The sequence below is a fragment of the Anneissia japonica genome, unplaced genomic scaffold, assembly GCF_011630105.1.
Source record: "Anneissia japonica isolate Jap-2015-1 unplaced genomic scaffold, ASM1163010v1 scaffold4031_len268452_cov156, whole genome shotgun sequence".
NCBI classification, from domain to species: Eukaryota; Metazoa; Echinodermata; class Crinoidea; order Comatulida; family Comatulidae; genus Anneissia; species Anneissia japonica.
In genome coordinates this window covers 15,254-41,527 of record NW_022716874.1, presented here as the reverse complement: position 1 = coordinate 41,527, position 26,274 = coordinate 15,254, and the positions used below count along the sequence as shown (strand labels likewise).

Below are 26,274 nucleotides of genomic sequence, written 5' to 3'. Positions count from 1 at the left end.
GAAAAGCAGAAAGATGGCGACTTCCTCGATTGACCATGTTTTGACGAAAGGAAGGTTTGTGATTATGATATCATTCTAGCAAATAATGTGATTTAAATTCTACTAAGTGATTGTGTTTTTCTGCATTTGTTATTTGAGTTTTGATGTGGATTCCGGAAAATTGATATATCCAAGGCCTAGGCCTAAATCTACATTTTTAAGATTGCTCTACTATTTAAGCTAGGCTGGCCTGGCAAAATCAGCTGCCTCACCACGTTAGTTCCAGCTTCAAGGAAGTAAGCCGGGCTGCTGTCTCTTATACACATCTAGATGTGTATAAGAGACAGGAACTTCTGGGAAGATACACCTAGACGATAACATACAAATGACGTATGTATGTTTGTTGTGTTAGCTGCCAGTAATACACTCGAGCGGCACAAGTAGGGGGCGCCTTTTGAACATATATCAACCCATGCAAAAAGCAGACAAGATAACTCGCACTTGCCATAGGTAATAAAAAGTGCCGCTGATGACTTTATTCGCCTCCTAATATTTTCCCGCCAATTTATTAGACACATCATTTTGATGATATAGTATGACTAGATAAAATTTCAAAAAGGTATGTTTGCATGTACATTTGTTTTGGCACACGGGAAGGAACCTTAAAAAAGATCTGGCAGTCAAAAGTTAATAAAGAGACTTAATAGAGCAGAAATGGAGCTAAGGCAAGAGAACATTCTTATACCGTACAACTAAGATACGGAAGCTTCAAACCACATTAGATCAAACTTTAATGATATTCAACTGACTACATTTTAAAAACTTAATAAAATCCCTTAATATTTGTATTCACTTTCATTACAAAGTTCTGTTCTCTTGCCTTCATTCAAATTTAAATAGTTCTTTGTAGTTAAGGGTTTTCCCCCCTTTTAATTTAAGTTCATTTGATATATATTCTGATTTGCATTTTTTTTTGCATGAAACCAGTCAGTGCTGCGTCACTGACAGTGCTAACTTGAAAGAAAGACTAAATAAATAAATATTTCTGGAGCTTTTTGTCTATTTTTTCCTTATCCTTTTTTCCGTAAATGAGATACATTTAAAGGTATAATTTAATGCTTTTCCATATCGTTTTTATTTAATTTTTTTTAAGGGATAAAAGAGATCTTTTCAATTTAGACTTGTTCCCTTTTATTGAAATATAGTAAAACCTTGAATAATTTTGAGTTGAATTCCATGTTTGAAAAATGTACACTTTTTTACATTAGCAATTCCAAATATTTACAGCATTCATTTTGAAAAGAAGCCTCTCCCCCCACTTTATTTAGCAAAAGTACTCTAAAAAAAAATCCATCAAGTGGTCGAAAAAAAAAAAAAAACCAGCCCAGGGTTTCTACTGTAATTTTACGGTAGTCTTTTGTCTTTTTATTTTTAAGAAAAAAATAAGTTTTACAGGCATTAACATGAAGCATTGAGGGGGTGGCCTAGAGGCCGTAAACTCAAAACGCTGATGATTAAATATATTACCACAATTTGGTCTTATTTTGTAAGGAGTAAAATGCACATCGCTTGGGCCTTCTTTTTCTGACACGAGTAGATTCAGCATCCTTACCTAGAAAGTCTAAAACGACCCGGGCAGGGCCAATTCGACATAGGATAAATTGACACGGTCCGAAACGACCCGGATTCATTAAGGGTGCTAAGTATTAACTCACGTTAAAAAAAAAAAAAAAAAAAAAAAAACCAGCCCAGGGTTTCTACTGTAATTTTACGGAAGTCTTTTGTCTTTTTATTTTTAAGAAAAAAATAAGTTTTACAGGCATTAACATGAAGCATTGAGGGGGTGGCCTAGAGGCCGTAAACTCAAAACGCTGATGATTAAATATATTACCACAATTTGGTCTTATTTTGTAAGGAGTAAAATGCACATCGCTTGGGCCTTCTTTTTCTGACACGAGTAGATTCAGCATCCTTACCTAGAAAGTCTAAAACGACCCGGGCAGGGCCAATTCGACATAGGATAAATTGACACGGTCCGAAACGACCCGGATTCATTAAGGGTGCTAAGTATTAACTCACGTTAAAAAGGCTAGGGCCTCGCCTACTCTACTACTACTAGGCCTCTCTACTATATAGGCTAGCCTAGGTAGCCCCAGCCCCATGCTGGTTTAGGGCCATAGGGCCTAGGCTAGGCCTGGCCTACAGTATATCAATAATCCATCATCTCAAATCAAAAACTTGAGAAAGGAAGCCATGAATCAAATTAGAAATTATTTGTGTGGTTGTTCTTACCTGTTGTGATGTCGTCTATCCATACCATTTAAGACATTCTTGGCAGTAGGCCTAAATGTAACGCACTAAGTTGTTAATAAAGCCAATATAAACAGGATCAACTCGGCCTTCCCCTCTTGAGATCAGCACCGTTACGCCGACAGTAGCGAAATGATGCCTTCCGCTTTAATTTTATCTCCGACACTCGTGTAAGAGCCTAGCTACTGTGCAAAATCACCACTCCGCTTGAAGTGACCATGGTTTCAAATTATTGCATTGAAATAATTTTTTTTTTAATTAACGTCAATTTAACTAAAATTATTACTATATTATAAAAAATATTATAACTTTAAATTATAAAAATTTAATTTGTTAATAAAAAAACTGATAAGTTATAAAATTGTATTTAAATCGCATGATAAATAAAGATTCTGTTGATTATTTGTTTACGATTGAAAAGCAGAAAGATGGCGACTTCCTCGATTGACCATTCTTTGACGAAAGGAAGGTTTGTGATTATGATATCATTCTAGCAAATAATGTGATTTAAATTCTACTAAGTGATTGTGTTTTTCTGCATTAGTTATTTGAGTTTTGATGTGGATTCTGGAAAATTGATATATCCAAGGCCTAGGCCTAAATCTACATTTTTAAGACTGCTCTACTATTTAAGCTAGGCTGGCCTGGCAAAATCAGCTGCCTCACCACGTTAGTTCCAGCTTCAAGGAAGTAAGCCGGGCTGTCGAATGACGAGTAGAATAGGCCTAGCCTAAGAAATTTTCATTAAGGGTCCTTACGATAGCTAGGTCAGCTAAACTGGTGCTAGCTACTGTGTGTGCGCTGAACTGAGGAGATCTGTTGTTGGTTCCTGGTTCAATTCTCATTGCTGCTCTCCTTGTTGTATTTTAGTTGGATTGGAGGGCCGATGCTAATGCTAATACAATAGCGCACAGTCTTTCGGATGAGACATTTATTGCCATTGGTCCTGTGTGCAATGTGGCCCACATACTCATTAAAGAACATAGTACACTCTTCGAAAAAGTGTAGGGCTGTAGTACTGCCCAATCACCACCAGAAGGACCCCACTGGATAATAAGTCTTCTTTCCTTGCTTGGTGTTTACACCGAATAAAGCCATCCCTCCATTTATACAGGGCGGCATCTAGCTTACATTCTTAATTAAAGTAAACTAGTTATCATATTCAGTAATTTGATTTAGGCCTAGTAGGCCTAATTTATTTACATAAAAAAAACAGGTATTACAGTACTGGCCTAGGCTATACACAGACTATTTTTTTAATTGATTGAAGGTCCGTCCATGAGACAGGATTTGCATCGTTATGTGACCAATTATGCGACCGACTGAGGTCAACAGATAGAAGTACAAGTATCACCACATTCTTGCGTAACTTCTTTTTCTTGATACATTGCACAAAGAAACCTAGAAAGTAAGTAAATTCTGTTTTGTTGTTGAATATTATTAAATGTCATTTTTTCAAATAATCCCTTCTTTCCTCTTTCTTTCTCCCCTTTTTTTTTAATACCCTCTGCTCTTGTTGAATATTCTTGATATTGTCTACTATACTAACAACTCAGCCAACCTACTATGATAAATATAAACCTTTAGACTTACAGTGCTTTGTCTGTATGTACAACAGATTCTTCCTTATATGTGCAATTATTGTAATGTTGAAATAACAAAAAAAAAAGTTATTTAAAAAGTAGAGTGTAAAAACACATGAAAAACATAAATACTAAATACTGCAAAGAAAATTATGAAGTAAAAAAGGTACTAAATACTATAAAGAAAATTATGGAGTAAAAAAAATGAAAACTAACTCCATGGCTTCATGAGGTTTCCTTTTTGTCTCTTGTTTTTTATTCTTGTCATTTTGATTTTACTTGTTTTGTTATTTTGGACAAATAAAGAATTTTGGTATTGCTATGACTAAGCAACATTAGTAAGACTTGAATTTTAGCTGCAATATAGTGAAGGTGATGGAAACTTAGCAATTGCATGCTATGTAATAGACTTGCCAAAAGTCTCTAATTATAGGTTTTTGGAGAGTGCCACCAGCGTCGGTATATATCGAGAAACTTTTATGCGAATTAAATCTAAGAAAAAGTATACTATGAAACGCCAAGCAAATAGGTAATATGGAACACCATTGGTGCCAAAAAAGATTTTCCCAGCTTTTTTACTGATTAAGACAAAGATTAGGGACTAGAACCCAGTCTAGATGTAATTGTAAGCCGACCCTCAGTTCATTTTTCATTCATCTACCTTGAGTAATATCATAGTAATTCAGTGATTGAGAGCAAAAATTGTTAATGCATTTCACATTAATTTTTGCATTTAACCAACTGCAGCTGGTATAAACGCTTTAGAAAAAAATGCAACTTGCGTTTATATAGTGTATAGTCTTCCATCCATTAATAACTCTAAATGGTAATTTATAACAAATTTACTATTTACTATTTTTAAAAAAAAAATTCATTTTTCCATGGACAGCAAAAACAATAATATCTGAAAGAATGATCTCAAGCCTAAGAAGAGATGGGAACATCAAATAAGGCAGAAATACATTACATTCATTTTACTTTTATTTTTAAAAAAATATTTTTATTTACTATTTTCCAGGTTGTTTACCATTTATAGTTAGGATGGTAAATATCAAACAGTAAATACACTCACCAAAAAATGCATTAAATTCAAGTCCGGACGTGCAACTAACAGTTAATTTTATTTCGCCTAAAGGTACTTGGGTACGACTGCTGCAGTAGTCGTACCCAAGCTTGTATGGAATTCGGCATAGTTATGCTGCGAGTTATTATCACTATCACACTATCACATTTTCTTTGACGAAAAACTGTAATATGCTCATATATAGCCATGAAGTATATAATATGTAGTTTTCGCCGCACGACGTTAACCTTAAATTAAACATTAGTACCCAACATGCAGCACGATAGCTCCGCCCATTTTGTAAACAAATCGAAATACGCGTGCTTAAACCCGTAACTAGCGTACGTCGAGTACGTAAAATCCTGAAATTAACGTACTCTGCAACGCAAGATGAATAAATTATGACGTTATCTGTTAAAGTTAACGTCGTGCGGCAAAAACTGCCTACTGTATGGTCGTGACGTTTGCCATCACGACAAAATTTGATAGTCTGGACAGGGCGGCTTTATTGTTGAACTATGTGATACCATTACAATATTTAACATTTGTTTTTATAAATGTAGTTTATCAAAAAAAGCATTAGGTCTGTTGAAGCATGTTCTTCTTGAGGGTCCGCCAGGTTTCATTCCACTGCAGTGTGCGGCCATTTTACAGGAGTACGGCCCAACACCTGAGCTCATCATTGACAACTTTAGCCCACCTGTGAATCCAAAGAACATGGCCTCCATTCTATCAGTTTCAATGTGCCAGGTGAGAAAAAACCAAAAACCTGGGGCGGATTGCTATAAGCGGTCTTTAGACGGTTAGCCGGCTATAATCGTGACGTCACTACTGGTCTATGATTATAGACCATTGCTATACCGCGGTCTAACCAGTTAGCCATCTTAAATTTTAAAGCCTACTCGGAGGAGGCTTAAGATGATCTTAAATCATTTTCATCATGGCGTTCTGCTGAATAATTCAACAGTGCAATGGCAAGACCTAGGCCTAGATCGACAAAGTCTCAGAATCGAATGACGAATACTCCGCACACTTCTCAGCATCTGTCAAAATACTGTCTGTCTACGTCGTTTATTTACGTTCATTTCGATACATTTGCGTGCACGAGCACGCATGACACCACCCTCAATCTTACGTTACCAGGGAGTGCTTGTTTGCGTTTCAATACTCAAAGCGGTCTTAGGGAAGACTGTTTTATAGCAATGGTCTTAGAGGAATGACTTTAGTAAGGCTGTCTAAGTGATAAAGCCGGCTTTATTCGAGGAGTTAAGAATACCAGTTGAGACCGTTTTATAGCAATTCGTCCCTGTTGATTATATTTGGGCTGGTGAAATACCGTTGAACTTGCCTAAGTCGAATCCAAAATGGCATTGAAAAATTGTTTGACTTCTAGATAAAATTTGACTTACTGATTGTTAATTAATGGAAAACAAAACAGTTTTGCATGTAAAGTCCACTTAAAAATTTGAGTTAATATGCAAAGTCGACTTAAGCAAGTTTTACTATATTATCAAGAAATCTTGTTATATTTAAACTGTATCATTTGTGTTGATAAATTTGGTACTGTAATAATAATTGTTTTAATTACAAACTTTACTGTAGACACAAAATGAATGTTGTGACTGAAAGTCATAGCCACGTTTCACCTTAAACATAAAGTATATTTTTTATTAAAATCATTTTTCAAACATTTCCTTCCATTGGATTTTTTTCTTGCTATTTCCTTAAGTTTATGAAAATCAACAATATTTTCTAATTTAAGCCTTAAGTATTCTTTTTTTATATCAGATTTAATTTTTGAGTAATAATAATAATCAATAGCATAAAAATTATAATAGAACAAATAGATATTGATAAAGATTTTGACTGTTAGCTACATGATTTTAATGGACTTTCTGTAAATTTTTTATAGATTGTTGCTCTGACATTACATTTTCGTTGAACCTTTACAAATTTTTTATCCTATTTTATACCTTCCAACTTATACAGGCAATGCACAAAAAACATTAAACAGAGGCACAGAAAGAAGAAGGCTAAGAAGGGGCAAAAGTTGTACAAAATCTACTATCACAGGAAATCGTGTGCCACTCCAACTGTAAAACACTAAACAACAAGTAAAATTACTTAATGTTGGACCAAAAAAAAATGTGTTAGTCAAAATAAACTGTGGTTACACATTTTTATGAATTTTATAATACACACAGGTTTAAATTTAATAATTACCACCAATATTATACAAGGTAAACAAATTAAGGATTTAAAAAATCAGCAAACAGAAAGGGGGGGGGTTAGAATTTATCCTAGCCATCCTTATGGCATAGATATTAGCGTGTCTATTGACCATTTTGTGATTGTTTTAGTGTGTACAGTATACTGTAATCTAGTTCTTTAATAAAGAATTATGGGACATTACATCAGGTACCAACGATCTACAGACAATTCAAACTTGCTTCAAAGCACAAAACCTTCAATCACTTTTATTTATGAACATTTGAAATTATTCTTCGATTATACTGTAGGGAAGAGACTATGGACATCTTGATAAGCTGACAAGCCAGTTTGTCCGTTGGGTGTCAACGATGGGCTTTGAGTATGTCATCCAAACCAGAGCTCTTGGCGCCCTCATTATAATCGCTAGTCTACACCATGATCTATTATCTGGGGGTAAGATGAATATATATTAGCATAAATATACATTGTCCGATGAGAGATAATTATAAAAATAGAGTTTTTTAACTAGCGTATCAAAACTTTATTAAAAAACATGTCCTCATCCTGAATGGACCTTCCTAAAGTGTCAATCAAACTTAACCGCCCAATCAAAACTGGGCGAGGAAGATGCGCGTATCGTACTATGCACTTTCCGTCCCAACATCAAAGCTGTTTTGATTTACAGGACGAAGCGCTCCCTCGTATCACGTGATCAATTATGCAGGCGCCCCCAGCGAGCACGTATTTATAAACTCGCGTTGCCGTAGTCAACACAACGCCAAATCGCTTAAAGCCCGTTGTCAAATCCTCACAACGAACGACTTCCCCATGTACTCGCATGCGCAGTACGGTTTCACGCTACACTGCCCGCCGTAGAACGCCGCGTCGTCCAAATCGAAAGCTGCTTACTATCCAAGGGGGAGGGGAGGAGAGTTTAGCGAAATGTCTGTTTGTAGATTAAATTATGACAAAAGTCTCATGCTTATCGGTGGCAGTTTGAACCTATCATCATTAAATATCATCCATTGTGCATGCCTTGTGGCGTTGCGTTCTCCATAGAATCGCGTCGTCCGACGACCATCCAATGCAGTGACCGCCCAGCTTTAAGAATCTCTCGTATATAAAACTTTAAATAATTTGATATTTTCTTAAATATTTGTTTCCAGAACAAATGTATGTAATCAGTTCACAAATATCTGATTGGCTATCAGAAGCTAGCATTGACCAGGCTCCAAATCCTTACACAAGACGGTCAAGACGCCCCGAACAGGTGAGTATCGGTTTTATTTTTGTGCAAATATGAAAAATATATTTTTTTTAAACATGTTTCACCTTGCTGTGAAAAAGTGCTAATGTTTGGTAACTCTAATCAGGAATTTGGAGGGATTTTCGCAGACGGAGGCAGGGACGGATTTAGAGGGATGCCGATGGGCCCCCCTCTTTTTTTGGATAGTCAAAAAAAAAGAAAAAGTTGATTGTCCAAAAGGCCTCATAGGATATTTTCGGGCATCTAAAACATTGGAATTTCACCTTCTAGGGTACAGTTATCTCGATCGTCCCCACTTTTGGTCCCCCTTCCGCTCTCCTCCCCCACTTTTGGACATCTCTGGGTTCGCCCTTCGGAGTATCTAGACCACTTCATCTTCAGCCACTGCTAATGGTAACATTTTAAAATTTCTAACTACAAGATAAAAATTAATATTGAATTATCAACTAATATGGATATATTGCAATGAAATATGACCCAGTTTTTAGGTGACCCAATATGAGTATACTGATAATCAAATATTGGCACATGACTTGAAATAGGATCTGGTGTTAATAAAAAAACCAATATTGATTTATGACTTTATGTTCATATGAACCGCAATTGTCATATCACCAAATCTCAATACATCACCAGACTGTAAAACTCTGTCCAGACTATCAAATTTTCTTTGTTGTATGCCCATATATAGTCATGATGTGCCTATATATGGTCATGGTGTGATGACATCATGACCATATTTAGACATGTCATGTGTCTGTCAAACAAAATTTGGTAAGTGTGAGCGGTACTTAATGTAGACAAGTATAGAATATCAAATAATTCATTATTGAACTGAATACTGCTATTATTTGTGATTTGATCATCTAATGATCATCATTCTTTTTGTGCTTTTGCATTGTTGACCTTTTAGCATTATGATGCCCTCTATTTTACGTCCTACTTTGTCACTTTTCACCTAAAACAGTAAATTACAGTTGAACACTACAAGTGACACATGACCTGAGTCCTATATTGACATGACCCAATATTTAATAATAATCCCAGGGGTCCCAACCTTGGCAAGTTCATAATATTTGCATGTTTTTACTAGTGCATTATCAATTGACTCATAGAAAACAGTGCACATGGGCATCACATGCGCAAAAAAATAAAGTTAGGCTACGTTCAGAACCTGAGAGATACGCCAGATGTACGTTAATCCATGGCGTAACTAGTGAGATGTCCAGACTGACTGGGCGATTAATGAATCCTACTGTAGTGTATTGTATTCGCGCGAAATATTTGTATTTCGTAATCGCGCATTTTACTTCCTGCATATATCTAGGCTTATTGTGATTTGTCAATTCCTGGCTTAGTTTAAAACTATTGATGCATGACTGTTGTAACTCAGGGGCGTGCGCTAATCTGGGGTCTGTTGGTGTATTATCGTACACTAGTGATAAAAAATACTGGCGTTCTCTGCGCCGTGCACAAGTTCACATCACTCGATTAACATTACTCTAGCTTAAATTTGTTGTGTCTGAACACAGCCTTAGATATGTTTGAAAAGGAAGCTTATTTAACCAGATATCTGGGAAGTAACTTCCTCTAGTTTGTGGACCCTTCTAACCCAGTATTAACATATGGCTATATATTAAACTCATAGTCAAATATTGATGTTGATTTTTTTTTTAGCCACTTCCTGTGACAGAGATAGATGGAGCTGCTTGCCAAGACTTCTTCACTATTCTCAGCTTAGGCCAGTACTACTCTGAGGACCAACTCCTCAACATATGGAGCTTCTCCAGCCTCAAAGCCTGGCTGATAGACACCCATCTAAAACTCAGCAGTGCTTCCTCTGGTCAGCCCCAGAAAGTTAGCCAAGAGACAAGAACGTTTCTTAGCAAAGCGAAGCTAGCACTGATAGAGAGAGCATGCGAATACTGCCTTAGAGTCATAGACCAGTCTGAGAGAAGTAAGTTTATTACAGTATATTTTCCTCTATAATGTTACTTTATTATGTTGCATACCTATGTGTTGAACTTAATGAGGAGTAGATTTTTCTGTAATGTTTTATGATTTTAATATGAGAAAGAAGTAAATAAATGTTATTTTTAACTTAAGTGGTAATGGAAATGGTCTCCCATTTCTTTCATCTCTATGCCCTCTATGGCCCAAAGAAAAACAAAAAAAATAAAACAAAGATGAGAAGCTCTCGACATGAAACAAAACTTTGAGGCGTGAGTGGCGTTTACTTCTTCAATATTTCATCCAATCACCGCTAACGATATTTTGATGATATTGACAAAGACAGTGTTACCATGTGGTGACAATGATGACGGTGAATCTGATAATGATAGTTACAATGATGATGGTGATGATAATGATGATTTTAATAGGACCAAACAATAATTCATGTTGCCCAAACACAGGTCAGTTTCATTTAGAAAGGAGTTCTGGTTGGCAATTTTTTCAATAAAAAAAAAAGGCCTAGGCCTATTTCTATGATCCCATTGACAACAGTCCTATGTTCATAAAATTGTAACACAGGGCTGAAATCAAGACTACAGCAAATTTATTATTAAATGCTTAAAAAGTGGCCCTTGGCAACATTATATAATTTTGGGCTCTTTTTTGGTAACAATCATTGTATATTTTTTTTGGGAATAAAAAACAAATCTGACACTAGGGCCTAGATTTTTTTAATTTATCATCATTTTGGGTTGGGCAATACAAAGGGGTTTTATTGGCCTAGTTAAATCAGATGGTATAATGATGATGATAATGATGATGATGATGTTGATTATGATGATGATGACAATGATCATATACTCATTAAGCATATGCTTGATGAGTATATGATCATTGAGAATGATAACAATGATGGTGGTGATTGTATGGTGATGATAGCAATGATTTAATAGTCAAGATTAAAGTGATTGTGATTTAATAATAGTATCATATGATTATTATAGTATTGTTTGGTGGTAAAGGAGAATGATGATGATGATGACCTTTGGGTCGGTGACAATAAGGACTGTAACATCAATGGTAAACTTAATGATGATGAACATAACACAATTTATATACAAAAGTCCTAACAAATATATTCAATTTTACTAGCTGCAATTCACAGCAATTGGCAGTCACCAAATGACCAATCAGGTATGAGTATTGTGTGTAGCTTGTGCTCCGCTGTAAAAAATTTGCATTTACTAAAACACCCAACCCACCTGCTTTATAATAAATATATGGTCAAAGAGGTAGTGGAAAATATAAATACAAATATATTATGTAAATGATGTTAATGGTAGATATTAATTTGTTTTTTAATTTGCAAATATGTTACTTTGCATTTTTATAGTGTATTGTAATTTAAATAAACATTTAAAAAAAACTGAAATAAAATTATGATTTTGTGATGCTGATGATGTTGAATTTGATAATACATTAGCGATGTTGATGATGGTGATGATAATGATGAGATGATGATAGCAATTATGATCAGGAGAATAATATTGATTTGAAGCTCTATGATAGAGTGAATTATGTAATGATAGTCATTGTGATAATGTAGATGATGATTTTTTTTTTTTTAACAAGAGACTATTCAGGGGTCCTTTATAAAAACAAGTCCTTAAAGACCTGGGACCACTGACTTCCTTACTTAATATTATTAAGCTTATGTAAAAACACAAATTTAAACAGAAAAGCAATTTTTACTATAAATATACTTTTGAACACTTAAATTTAGCATGATAAAATTAGTAATGATTATTCAAATGATAATGTTGTTATCTTTAATCATGTCTCTGATGATTATGATGATAATGATTACAAAACTGGTTGTTGGAATATCTTTATTGTATCTAAAATATATACTAACAATTTGTGTCAAAAAATATTCATATTAATGGTAATAGAAGATGCATAGAAGCAAAAATAATATATACTAGGAAGATGCTTATTGGTGTATTGGTATTTCTCAAATTTAGCATATAGACAGTAACATTGTTAAAAGATATTGTATTAATTACATAGTAAACATAGATTACATTAATACTTAGCATAGATACCCATTGTAATTTTTGTGTATTTATTATCAGTTTAACAATACTGTATTTAATGTGTTTTTTTGCATGGCTATCGTTTTTGAACAGCTTTATATTAATGAAGTGGCTTTTCGTTGATGTACAATAGTATCATGCATTGCTTGTCCATCCTTTCTGTGAGCTTTTAAAACTGAGCTGAACAAATGAAAAACTACATTGAATTCCGCAGCTAGTAATAACTTTCGTAATACTCAACATAATGAAAGATTTTAACTAAATTATTCAGAGCATTTCATCCTCCAGAAGGCGCTATTGCTAATTAGAATGGGGTGTATAACGTTTATATTAGACAAATCATTGATAAGGTTTGCATTGTAATATTTAAGTGGAAAATGATCCTCAAAGAAATTTTCGTAAATGAGTACAACATTTTGGTTTAGGTTCACACTAACTGTTAGCACTAACCGTTAGAATGCCCGATCGGTTAACCGTTACCAGAATCTGGATACGCTAATGGTTAGTGAGTGCTATCGGTTAGCAAATTGAGCGCTTTTCTATCATTAACAAATCCCATGTACATATTTCAATTTCTAGTTTCCTATTTGCCAGTGATTCCATCATCATCCTCTTGATATCTTAATTTGGTATTTTCTTAACGCAAGGGTGAGCGCGTATATTATTATCTGGATTCTGCTAACCGTTAGCTGGTGTGAGGGTGTGTGTGTGTGTGTATGTGAGTATGAACCTAGACAACATGATTATGATACTAATGTCATGATGCTAATTACATTTGTGGCAAAGACAAGCCAAACCAGTCACTCGTCGCAAATCTTGTTTCAGAGATAATGGCCAAAACATGCTGAAATGTCAAAATTTTTGAAACTATTTCATTGCACTAAACTAACCTTTATATATTTATACATCGTGCTATGCTGTTATTTTCCCCATTTTCAATGTTAAGACAATAATTTTTACCAATTTGGTGATGGTTTCTGCCTAAGAAATGCCTGAAATCACACACTTTGATGGTTGATTTCTCAAATATTGTACTTTAAACAGCTGTAAGTTTAAGTGCTTCTAACTTCATAAGGAAATGTCGGATTTAAATTATTCTTTTACCATTATATATCTCTCATTTTCATCTTTAATAACTAAAAGTTATTTCTGACGAGTGACTGGCTTGGCTTGTCTTTGCCACAATTACTTATCATGAATTTTACATTAAAAATGTGCTCACTGCATGGATTTAGTGTGATTTTATTAAAGATGTATTGTCCCATAAAAAATACCCAAAAATATCATAAAAATGGTTTTTGAAATTACCTAGCTCATTTTGAAGTATAATAAAAATGATTAACTAGAACATGGAAATGGGTGTATTTTAAAGGTATTTACCCATAATTTTACAGGAAAAAAATGATATAATTTTTATCATTTAAAAAAATGTGTATTCTCATTTTTATATGGATAATGATATAATTTTTATCATTCTATATAAAAATCAGAGTACACATTTTTTTTAAAATTCAGTAATTCTTATGCTCAAATTAATAATTTGTATGTTACTGCAAAAGGAGCAAGTAAATTTCAAAATTATTTATTTATGTTTTTTTTTGTTTTTTTTGTTTTTATTTTCAGGGGACAATACATCTTAAATACAGAATTATTATCCTTGTTTTTATGTTGGTTGTTGCAGTCTTGTGTTTAGAAAGAGTAAATTAGACTAAAGCTCTTTCCAGATTGTCACATTTTCTTGACAAACAAATTCTCGTAATCTTGAAACCTCCGATGAGGGCAGTATAATAGAGGCAGTAGAGTGTGTTGCCCAGTTACGGCCGCCCATACAAAAAAGATCTATTACTCAATCAAACAATCAATCAGCTGAATATTCCTAGAGCTCCTTTAAAATTACACAATAACTATGGCTAGTTGGTCTGCAGGCATGAATGTACCTTGTGTCAGAAGTACCTGGTTCAATTCTCTAAAAATTTTAAAAAAAGCGCAGTTAATCAGCAAAAAAAGCAAAGTCATTCAGCCGTGAAAAAAAGCAGTCAATCAGCAAAAAAGCACAGCCAAGCAGCAGGGTATTCTTAGAACTCCTCATCATAGCTAAAAACTGTTGCATAGCCATATATAGTCATTGTGTGGTATCATCATGACCAAATATAAGCATGTTACTTATTTTTGTCAAATGAAATTTGATAGTCTGTCCTTAGATTTACAAATGCTTGCCAACCGATGCGATCAGTTAGGGCATGCAGCCAGTAATTAGTTTCTCAGAATATTTAGGTTGATATATCTACCCATTCATCAAGTTTGTCTTCAGCTTATGTGAAGTTGTCTGTTGCTAAAAAAAATTCTTTGAAAAATGAAAAATAGTTTTTATGAAAAACATATATATTTTATCCACTGTGTTTGATATAATTAATTTAAATATTTTTATGTCGCTTCCATTTATAACATAATATTTAAAGAGGATTCTTATGTTTACATTATTTTATGACATTTTCCCTCATGTCTTTTGTCATACTGTACTATATTTATAATTTTTTTTTTTTGTATATGGTCCTTCATTTTAAAATTTTATAAGTGCAATTTTTTTTTAATTTTTTACAATTTTGAAATTCTCCATTTTGGCCTGTATATTGCATTTTTTCCCCCTGCTTTTGATGGAATTTTATATAATTGTCTATCTTTAGATATAAGTGCAGTTTGTTTTTTGCATGTCTTTTGGACCCTAATGGAATTAAGTATTTTACTTTTTTTGAACATCCATTTAACCCGAGTATTATTGTTGCACACTGTTGCCTTGTATGTATTTGACTGGTTAATAAATAAAATCAATCAATCAATCAATCAAGCTCTGTCCAGATTATAAAATTTTCTGTGACAAAAAACTGTTGTATGCCCATATATAGTCATGATGTACATATATATGGTTATGATGTGATGTCATCATGATCATATTTAGGTATGTCACATGATTTAGGTATGATCACATTACAGAATGAGACTACATTCATAAATGAAAATATTAAATTAGTTGCCATTTATCAGAGGTATTAAAATAGTGATCTACAGTATTATATGCCAATCACAAGATAGGGAGTTAAGAATGTTTAAATTTTAATAATATTTTAAGGTCACTGCAGTACAGTAACCCAGTTGTGTTGCTCCTTTCCTCCTTTTTTTTGCTATATTTTGTTTTTTAATATTTGCTTTTGCATTTTTTTTTAATTTGTTTTGCTTTGCCCTTATTCATCTTCAGGCTTTTTTATGTGTAAGATTTTAATTCAAATTTTGTTTGCACAAAATTAACTTTTGCTGTACCATTATGTGTACAAGTCAAAATGAAAGCTACCAACTTTTGAAAGTCACATTTCACCACCATCAGTTAAATCTCATTAACAGACATGTTCTATGGGTTGCATCTTCTACACTCAGCAGGAAATGATACAGTATATCTGGTAGACCTCCTGTAGTGAAATACATAGTATTTTTATGTTGATTCTTTTGTTTTTTCTCAAATTCCAAAAAACTGAATTAGGATATCACTCACTTATTTTCAGTGACCCTTCACCACTAACTGCTGAAACCACTATTAATGGTGAAAAGTGGGTAACATTTTCTGGGAAGCTGGATAAGTCATGATGCTGATATGTATAAAAAAAAATACTTGTTTAGCATCACATCTCTTTAACATTTTAGGTGGGTGAGGGGCATTTTTTTTAGTCAATCTACAGTATCAGTAATACAAAAAAGTGTTAAAATTAATCATTTTCAATAGGCCTACAATATACATTACACCTGGTTGGTGAAATGGTTGTTTTAATTCACTTAAAATAGGTCTATACTTAATTTTGCTTAGCATTTCCTGGATAATTTTTTTTTTAATTAAAAAAGAAATTCCCGCATCTAAAATTTAAATTTTTGCTTGAAAATTCAGGTGTGGGTGGTGATGCTAAACAAGTTTTTTTATTTTTTTTATTTGGCTTTTTCTGCAAATTTTAAATATGTTTTTTTTTTTTTCATGCTTTATCTGAAGAGATATATTCCATGACTTAAGCCCAATGAGTCTTAAAATCAATGGTTTTTTTAATTGGCAAAATATTTGTTTTAATGGGAAGCCAAAAACACTTTATGATCTTTGGAATGCTTTAATTTAAAAAAAATTGATTTGGATAGCTCTGTTGTTACAATTACAGCCAAAATCGGGTGAATGATGGTTGACAAAGAACCCTATAATTATGCCAACAATTGATGACCTATTGTAAAAATAAAAGACCATGATGTTTCTTTGTTCCTCAGTGAAAAGCCATATTTTTACCTTATTTGTTTTAAGGGCAATGTTATTTTTTTGATTTTCATTTCTTATTATTTTCTGTGGATCCTTTTGACCAGCCTTGTAAAATATGATCGTTAAAGTTTTTCTTATCAGTTATGTCTTATGTCTTCTTTTTTTTTCTAGGACCATTGAAAGTGCATGATCAAGAATTAGTTGAAGCAGTAAGTAGGTTTACTTGCTTAATCCCTATTTCATGAGATATTAAAAGTAAAAGTAATGATTTTACGAAGTCCATTTAAATCATCTAAAATTTCCACAAGTTCTTAGATTAATATTAATTAAAAATGTTGCTGTTTGCGAAATTAGTACATTTCCCACTGCATGAAAGAAATATACAATGGGTTGTTCTGTGAGCAGTATTCCTATCTGCAACAGCGCCCTCTTTGATCAGTTGGAAGTTGGTTATTGTGTGTTCTTTACTTTTACCATATTGTACACTACTTGGTTGCCTTAATTTAATCTTAGAGCTTCCTACTGTATTATATTGTATAAATACTTGGGTTCAACACTAGTACTAAATCATGGAAAAATTCCATATTTTATGGATAACACTTTATTATCAATAACATAACATCAACTGCCTCCAAGCCAGATGACGTGACCTGTCCTGTGCTCAGGCTTATGGGATGGCGAAGGTGATATGAAATTATTTTTAATTGCTTAATTGTGAGTATTTCTATGCGGATGGAGTATATACACCCAAGATTGGTAGGAGTGCCCACACTAGGCTACATTCTCCACATTTAACTATCTTCTATTTAAGAATTATATTTTATTTTTCAACAAAGAGGACAAGTTTCTTATTAGAAAAAAAAAAAGCAAAAACATGTTTTTATCAAGATCCCTTTTCAATCTTAGTGTTTAGTTGAAGCTATATCAATTCTTGATGTTGTCTGCAAGCTAGACTCCTCAATGATACCTAAGCTCTTTCCAGCACTGAAGAGAGTTTATGCTAGAATCAGTGATGACATTGGTCAACCGAGGGTGCTGTGTACAATAGTTCAATTCTATTTAAATCATTGTGAGTTTATCTAGTCTTATATTTTATTATCATATGTATACTTTCTACTCTTTTTAAATCAAACTTTGAATTCCTGTTTGCTTGTTTGATTTTTATTTTTCTAAATTCAAATTATACTTGTAAATTAAATTGTATTGTATTTAGAAACTTTGTTCATCATCATTGATAGCATTATAAAGTCTTCACATAAAACACTTACAAATCATTTACACAAGTTAGCTAATTTTTTCTTCCCATTTTAAAAAAATAGGGGAAAAAATTAAATAGAAATGACTAAATAGTATAAATATAACTCTCACTCCTTTCCTATAGCAAATAATTGTTTGAGATCACTATAACAAACTATTCTAGAGGAACCAACATGTTTTCATATTGTGTTACCTAGGTGATGCTGTGGTGTATGATCCTCAGAAGGCCTTTGACCTGTTCTTTGGTAAATCTATTAGTATGCATTATTACGACCATGCTGTAGCATTTGATGCTATTATGTTGTGTAGGGACAACATGAAAAGACTTTGTCATAACACCAATATCCTGGAAAAATACTTTCCAAATCTTCTGAAGGTGAGTTAAATGCTCTTTATGTGACAAATAATTGTCACATGCCCATATTTAGATGTAGTATGACACTATCATGCCCATATACTGTATGATCACATTTACACAAATTTCTTACTTATAAAATGTGATATAGTGTGGACAGACCCAAATGGTTGTTTCATTATCATTGACAAAGTTCCCATTGCAGGCCACTACCAACATCATTACCATCACCACTACCATTACCACCGACATTATTACTGTCACCACTGGCATCATTACCATCACCACCACCATCATTACCATCACCAATACCATCACCACCGACATATTACTGTCACCACTGGCATCATTACCATCACCACCACCATCATTACCATCACCACTGCCATCATTACCATCACCACCAGCGGCGTCATTACCATCACTACCACTATCATTACCATCACCACTGTCATCATAACCATCACCACCGCCATCATTACCATCACCACTGTCATCATTACCATCACCACAATGGTCAACGATCATATACCCAATGGTCATCATCACCACCACTACCACCATGATGATCATTGAGTGTTGTTCCAGTCAGAGCTTTTCAATTATATATTAAGATCATCATCGTCATCATCATTGTCTTCATCATCATCATCATGTTCTGATTGGTCAGTTGACACTCTAGAAAGGTTAGTTTCTTGGCAAGGTAACCATCCTAGTATTATGAACCTTACCATGGCAATCATAAAAATGAAGTATTCATTTATAAGAATGATTAAAAATTGTTTTTAAGATTTTAGCTTGGAACCCAAGAACATTTTTATCAGAGTTCTTTGATCTGCTGCCATCATTCCTGTCACCAACAACTGCCCTCGAGGTCTTCCACACTTTGCTTGATCTACCTTGCCTCAGTGCAGCATTGGAAGCAAGCCATCTAGCAGCCAAGGGAGCCAGTGAGACTGTGGCTGAGGCAGGGATAAGACTAGCCTGTGTTGATGCCTTCCAGAACCCAGATCATCGGCCTTGGTTTAATTTCATCCTACGACACCAAAGTGGACAGGGGGATACTATAAATAGGTAAGTAAGATTTTACTCTTGTAGGTCTACAATTTGATTTTAAATCACAATATGATAAATTTGTTTTATATATAAAATGGTGTTAATAAGTTGCCCAGTGGGGAAAAAATAATGTGTAGCATTGGTAACAATAATATGAGCTGCTGTCTGAGCCCATCATTGGGCTAAACCATCCTAATTTGGCAGTGGATGTTCTCAATGCACTGCAGTACATTTTTTTGTTTAAGGGGGTCTAGGTGGAACCCATACATAAATGCTGAGAAATTAGAGACATCCCTCATAAAAACACAACAGCAGAGAAGTATTATTATCTTCACTATTATTACTATATTAAATATTATCACAGTATTATTAATAGTACTGTATTATAATTATAATTATTATTATTATTTTTATTATTAATTATTATTATTATCATTATTATTATTATTATTATTGTTACTAAAACCTACCTTAAGCAGGGGCGGATCCAGAGATGTCCAAAAAGGTGGGGGGACAGAAGTGGGGTGGTTGAGAAAACAATATCCCATTAAGGGGTCCGTGGGCATGTCCCCGCGAAATTTTTGTGTTGTAGACGCCCGAAAATAACCTCTAAGGCCTGAAGTTTCCATACCGTAAAACCTCGAATTGAAGCCCTGGGCTTCTTCTTTTCTTTGCGAACTTTGGATGGGCTTCTTTTCAAGATGGGCTTCTGTTCGAGACTACTTTTGCAAAGTAAAGAGGGTGCTTCTTTTCAAAACAAATGCTGTAAATTTTGTGAATTTGTAGTATAAAACAAGAAATAAAGCCACTGTAACATCAATTTTCTCTATCATGGGGTGTATTTAACTGGCATTAAATCACCTAAACTACTGTATAAACTTGCTTGTATTTAGTTGTTTTCTGAAATTGATGTACAGAGTATGTAACTGTAATATATTGAAAAGAAACTTTTGGCTTCTTTTCGAGGCTAATTTTGCAAACTAATAAAGGGGGGCTTCAATTCGAGATGGGCTTCATTTCGAGATTAAGCCTACTTGGCTTCAATTCAAGGTTTTATGGTATATTGCAATGAATAAAATTTCTTTGTATCTTTGTAGTTATCAGCTATGGAATTATCTACATTTAATTTGTGAAAGTAGGAAAATCATTCATTTAAGCAATAACAAAGTAGAGTATACAGACATAAAGCAAAGACAATTTCAAATATTCTCAGTGGACCAATCATCATCTCAGAATAAAGATTAAGGAGTTTCTAGCCTCTTCATTCTAAAAGCAAACCATTGTGATTGTGGTGTTGGTTTGATGTATCTTTGCAGGCTAGAATATCTTCATCAGATGTTGGAAGAATTGAAGCACCATCCTAGAGTTAACATATGTTCACAGGGCGTACCTGTTCTGCTCAAGTAACTATAATAACTATTTTCATTATAATTGTCTACCAAAATAGATTTACAGTAATTTCAATTAAAGTTCAAATATCAGTTCAAATGTGTTCTCATGCACTCTATGAAATCAGATTTACAACTTGTGGATGTTTTTATATATATATATATATGTTTTCTTGATGGTGTCTTATCATGTTTGCCTTTAAGCACCATGTTTTTATTTAACCTATAGTTGTGTGTTTTGTTTTTTTTTGGTGATCTCTGGGCAAAAGTGTTAATCTGATTGACACTTTTGCTCAGAGTATTGAGATTTTGGTATATTCATAATTCATAATTTGATTTCACTCAAAACTCAAATGTAAAGAATCTGGTAGACAAAAAGCAAGTGTCCCTGTACAAGAGAATACCAAAGGGTCTCATCTTTGCTAAGGCCTGAAATAATACTTTTGTGTCCGTTTGGACTTTGTGATTTTCTTGGAAATAAAGATTTACCGATTTAATGATTATTAATGTGTGTGTTAGTTTTTGTTACTATTTTTCTACCTCCATGCTTTTACCAAATACAGGAATAAAATATCTTAAATGTTGTGATATTGGTTTTCATGTTTTTTTTTAGTCTGTACTTTGAAACAATCTTGGAGCATGGAGATTATTCATTACTGTGTCAACTAACACCAGTAATTCTGGAGAGGGCAGCACTCTTGTTCAATACACCTTCATATCACAAGGAAGTCAGAATGTAAGTTACTAAAGGGTATAGTCTATAAAATTTCATTTATAAAAACATGTGACATGCCTGAAAATAGTATTGATGACATTACATAATGTCCTAAGCACATCGTGACTATATATGGGCATGATGACATCACATCATGACCATATATAGGCACATCATGACTATATATGGGCATACAACAGTTATTTGTCTAAAGAAAGTATGATAATCTGGACATAGCTTTATGAGTGTCTTCAAGTCCAAGCAGCTACTTTGCACCATGGATCTGCACCTCATTTTGTTTTTGCCATCCTGAGACCTAAAACATCTGTCATGATTCACTCTGATCCCTTCCTTGAATTCCCCTGTCCAAGTGTCTCTTGTCCTTCCTACTCCTCTTTTCCCAACAATTTGACGCTCAAAGGGTAGCCACGGAGACCAGTCTCTTCTTGCTTTCTTCTTTTTATTCCATTCACATTTATTTTCCTCTCCAGTCTTCCTTCTGCTCCAGTCCTCATTATTAACTTTGCCTGCCATGTGAACACTCTCATGTGTCTCTATATTTCAAAAGTTGCCAACTTGTCTGTCATTTTTCTGCTCAGAGTTTATAAATCTGACACACATTAGAGAGCCCGCCCCTCATAGCATTGTGATAGATGGCTTCCTGGTAAAATTAGTTTATATATTTTAATAGATATAAACTTTTTTTTTTAGAGTGTTGCAGGATGCACTGCTAAACCTCTTCAGACAGAGTCCAAGCCTCGTGATCGACTGCGAAGCTGAACTGATTGAGTTTGTGGGAAATTTGCGTTACATCTCTGGCAAGGAGGATTTCTTCTTGCATGTTGTGTGGAGCATCGGTGAGTATGTCAGTATCGGCTATGACAAACGCAATACCGCCGATATTATCACCAAATACTACGAGGCCTTGGAAACACTGCTGTATGAAGTGGTCATGTGCTTTCAGTCGTCCAATCAGGAAGAACAGTACAGCCCAAGACTGGTTACAGTTATGATGTCAGCTGTTACCAAGGTAACTTTGAGTCACTGATTGATCAAAATGTAACCAGTTTTCTGTCTTAAATTTTAAAGCCTATTCGGAGGAGACTTAAAACCGTCTTAAATCATTTTCATCATGGCGTAATACAGGTACTAGGCCTAGATCAATCAAGACTAAGAATCGAACAACGAATATTCCCAGAGCTTCTCAGCGTCTGTAAAAACCGGTGTTCTGTTTATTTACATTCATTTTGATAAAGATGTATGTTTTGAACAAGCGTAAGAGCATCCTCAATTTTATGTTACCAGGGAGTGGTATACTCAAATATTCAAAGCAGTCTAAGCGAAGACAATTTTATAGCAATGGTCTTAGCAGAGTGACTTTGCTTTGTCTACACTATCCAATTTTATCAAAAAAGCGTCACATAAAATGTGATGGAAAATAAGAGTTGAACACGTTCAACTTTTTTTGATACAATTGGACAGTATGTGATATGACGTCATCGTGCCCATATATGGTTACATCACATTTTTTTGTCACATAAAATTTGATAGTGTAGAAAAAGCTTAAGACCATCGAAGTGATAAAGCTGGCTTTAGTCGAAGAGTTAAGACTACCAGTTAAGACCTTTTCATAGCAATCCACCCCTGGTTCCTCAGCGTGTCACATTCAGTGTGGATCATTAGGAGGTTCTAAATTGCTGTTAACCTGGGCACATACTGAACTGATGGTAGCCAGTGAACGCTGATTCATAGAGAACGCAACATGAAGATGCATAAGCAACAGGTTGCTTTTAATGACAAACGTACTCAGACTACCTTCGATAAACAGCTGACAGTTTCAAATCATTTAGAGATTACGGGGAGACGAATTCATAGACTAACAATGTGTGCCTGGCTTCTCTGTCACTGTCGCCGATACGATCTTTGTAAATGCTGCATTATCGTCGCTCAGTTGGATATCTGTTTTTCTGATTTCATTAATTTTCATTCTTTCATTTTATGACTTGTGGAGGGGCACCATAAGCATTTTCTTTTAAACAGATACCAGAACCTTATACAATTTCAGTATTATTAATATTATTATTATGTTATGGTAAAATTACAATTTAATGACTTTTTCCAGTTGGCGTCACGTTGTCAAGACCTCATTCCACGTGTTCTTCTTTGTCTGACAAAGATATCACAACAGCCCAAGATTGATGTTGATAATGCTGAGAATAAAACGCTAATCAGCCGAGCTAATGAACTAATTAACCTTCTCAGGCTTCCGAAGTAAGTCCCGATAGTTTTATCAATTGTATATTTTTCTTTGTTTTTTATAAACTAAAACAGCCACATGGAAAATAACAATATTCTTATTCATTGTAAATTTATTTAATTACTGTATTATTTTTTATGTTACTACTGCTACTGCTGCTGCTGCTGTTGTTGTTGCTTCTGCTGCTGTTGCTGCTGTTGCTTCTGCTGCTGTTGTTGCTGTTGTTGTTGCAGCTGTTGTTGTTGCTGCTGCTGATGTTGCTGCTGTTGTTGCTGTTGCTACTGCTGTTGTTGCTACTGCTGCTGCTGCTGTTGTTGTTGTTGCTGTTGCTGCTGTTGTTGCTGCTGCTGTTGCTGCTGCTGCTGTTGCTGCTGTTGTTACTGCTGTTGTTGCTACTGCTGCTGCTGTTGTTGCTACTGCTGCTGCTGTTGCTGCTGTTGTTGCTGTTGCTACTGCTGTTGTTTGCTACTGCTGTTGTTTGCTACTGCTGCTGCTGTTGTTGTTGCTGCTGTTGTTACTACTGCTGCTGCTGTTGTTGCTGTTGCTACTGCTGCTGTTGTTGTTACTACTGCTGCTACTGTTGTTGTTGCTACTACTGTTGTTGTTGTTGCTGCTGTTGTTGCTACTGCTGCTATTGTTGCTGTTGCTACTGTTGTTATTGCTATTACTGTTGTTGTTGTTGCTGCTGCTATTGTTGTTGTTGCTGCTGTTGTTGTTGTTGTTGCAGCTGCTGTTGTTGTTGCAGCTGGTGTTGTTGTTGCTGCTGTGGCTACTGCTACTGTTGTTGCTGTTGCTGCTGTTGTTGCTACTGCTGCTGCTGTTGTTGCTGTGACTACTGCTGCTGTTGTTGCTGTTGCTGCTGTTGTTGCTGCTGCTGTTGCTGCTGTTGTTGCTGTTGCCGCTGCCGCCGCCACTACTATTGCTGCACATACTATCCATCCCTCAATTTAGTAAACAATCATGTTCTTTTTTTCATCATTTCTTTAACCAAGTGTTGCATCATCAATCCTGAGTCCAGCCCCTGGCATTGAGAATGGCCGTTGGCATAGCGATGGAAGTGTGTCTATACCTATACTGATCAAGACAATCAAAGAAGTTGTTAAAGTATGATACTGTAGGTAAACATTTAGAAAAACATAACCTTATATCAAGATCATTTTGACCCAGAAGAGATGAAGGTAATATTATTATATTTTCCCCTGGAATATAAATTTGTGTCTGGTAAGTTTTTAAATGATATATACTAGCTGCCACATTGTGGTGTATCTGTTCCATATATAGGAATGATATAGGACAATTGATTTATATAAATACTGAATTATTTTTAGCAGCAGTTCGTTCATTCGTTTGAATACATAATCACAGGAGCTACACAGGTGTACATAATCACATGAGCTACACAGGTGTTAATGTAGCTTCCTTTTGCGAATAATAGATTCTAGTTGCTGTTATCAGTTGACTGAAACAGTCGTAGCAGGGTCACCATGTGCAGGTTAACAGCAGTGATCTGTATATACAGTTGTGTGTGTTCCTCACATAGGCATTTGTAACAAAAAGAACAGTGAAATTATCACTTATGTGAAGCCCGTAGAACCTAATTTGCCTTATGTCGTAAAAAATGGCTCTCTGCAGCAGAAGTTTTTTTCTGTGTTTAGGTTTCTACAAGTGAATTAAACAAAAAAAAATCAAAGGAATTCCATAAAAGGAGAATAATGCTATTAAAGAAATGTGATATATTTTTATTATTCAGATCAAATAACAGATGTTAAATGGTAGATTATGCAGATATTACCTAAGAGTATAGAACTGCAAGATGTATGAATACCCTGACTTTGTATGCGTGTAATGGAACATTAAAAAAAAGTATTGCCATTAAATGAGGGTGGTGGTGGGGGGGCCCTTATTAAAATTTGAATAGAGTTGGAAACTCGACATGCAAATGTCTTATAAGGACGCGACCCTTTGTGGCAGTGTTGTTTGAAATAGGATACGTTCCAATGAAACCACCACGAGAGTCGGACTCCTTGCAGTTCTGTCGTCTTTGATATCATTGTATGTGAAAATTTGAATGGTTAAGCCCTGTTCAGACTATTAAATTTATTTGACAAAAACATGTGACATGCCAGAATATGGTCATGATGACATCACATCATGACCATATATAGGCACATCATGACCATATATAGGCACATCATGACCATATATAGGCACATCATGACCATATATAGGCACATCATGACTATATATTTTTATCAAAGAAAATTTTATAGTGTGGACAGGGCTTTAAGCTGGTTTTCCACTAGGCAAATCAAAAGCGTCGGTTCATGCGCATGCGCATTTCTATCGGAGTGTTTGCGAAGCAAAAAAATGGGCAACCAATCAGAGCTCAGGAAGCGAATGGACACTCTGATTCGCGTGAATAAACTCATCTAGTGGAAAACTGACTTTACATAGTCTGGCTGTGATAAATCCATATGCTGATTGTTGATGGAAAAGATCATC

General features: G+C 34.6%; 1 protein-coding gene across 3 annotated transcripts; it reads left to right on the top strand.

The window, feature by feature from the left end:
• The first annotated feature begins 4 nt into the window (after positions 1-4).
• LOC117110012 (AP-5 complex subunit zeta-1-like) lies at positions 5-25,964 on the top strand. Of its 3 annotated transcripts, none has more exons than XM_033252557.1 (16): positions 5-54; positions 3,560-3,697; positions 5,499-5,685; positions 7,455-7,599; positions 8,313-8,416; positions 10,091-10,370; positions 11,519-11,560; positions 16,916-16,953; positions 17,651-17,813; positions 18,199-18,377; positions 19,147-19,430; positions 20,729-20,815; positions 21,414-21,536; positions 22,227-22,545; positions 23,638-23,786; positions 24,765-25,964. In XM_033252557.1, exons 1-16 carry the CDS (start codon positions 14-16, stop codon positions 24,880-24,882), a joined length of 2,397 nt encoding a protein of 798 aa, XP_033108448.1. In that variant the 5' UTR covers positions 5-13; the 3' UTR covers positions 24,883-25,964. The 3 variants fall into 3 exon arrangements, with proteins under 3 accessions (XP_033108448.1, XP_033108450.1, XP_033108449.1); XM_033252558.1 differs by lacking the exon at positions 5-54 and adding an exon at positions 2,710-2,758; XM_033252559.1 differs by lacking the exon at positions 11,519-11,560.
• Positions 25,965-26,274: the final 310 nt, after the last annotated feature.

What these genes read in the sequence shown, in the direction of transcription:
- LOC117110012 (XM_033252557.1), top strand. Translation starts at nt 14, where the DNA reads ATGGCGACTTCCTCGATTGACCATGTTTTGACGAAAGGAAG. An exon ending in ATCAAGAATTAGTTGAAGCA is followed by an intron (nt 16,954 to 17,650) that starts GTAAGTAGGTTT and finishes TTTCAATCTTAG; the next exon opens with TGTTTAGTTGAAGCTATATC. An exon ending in AACCTTCTCAGGCTTCCGAA is followed by an intron (nt 23,787 to 24,764) that starts GTAAGTCCCGAT and finishes TCTTTAACCAAG; the next exon opens with TGTTGCATCATCAATCCTGA.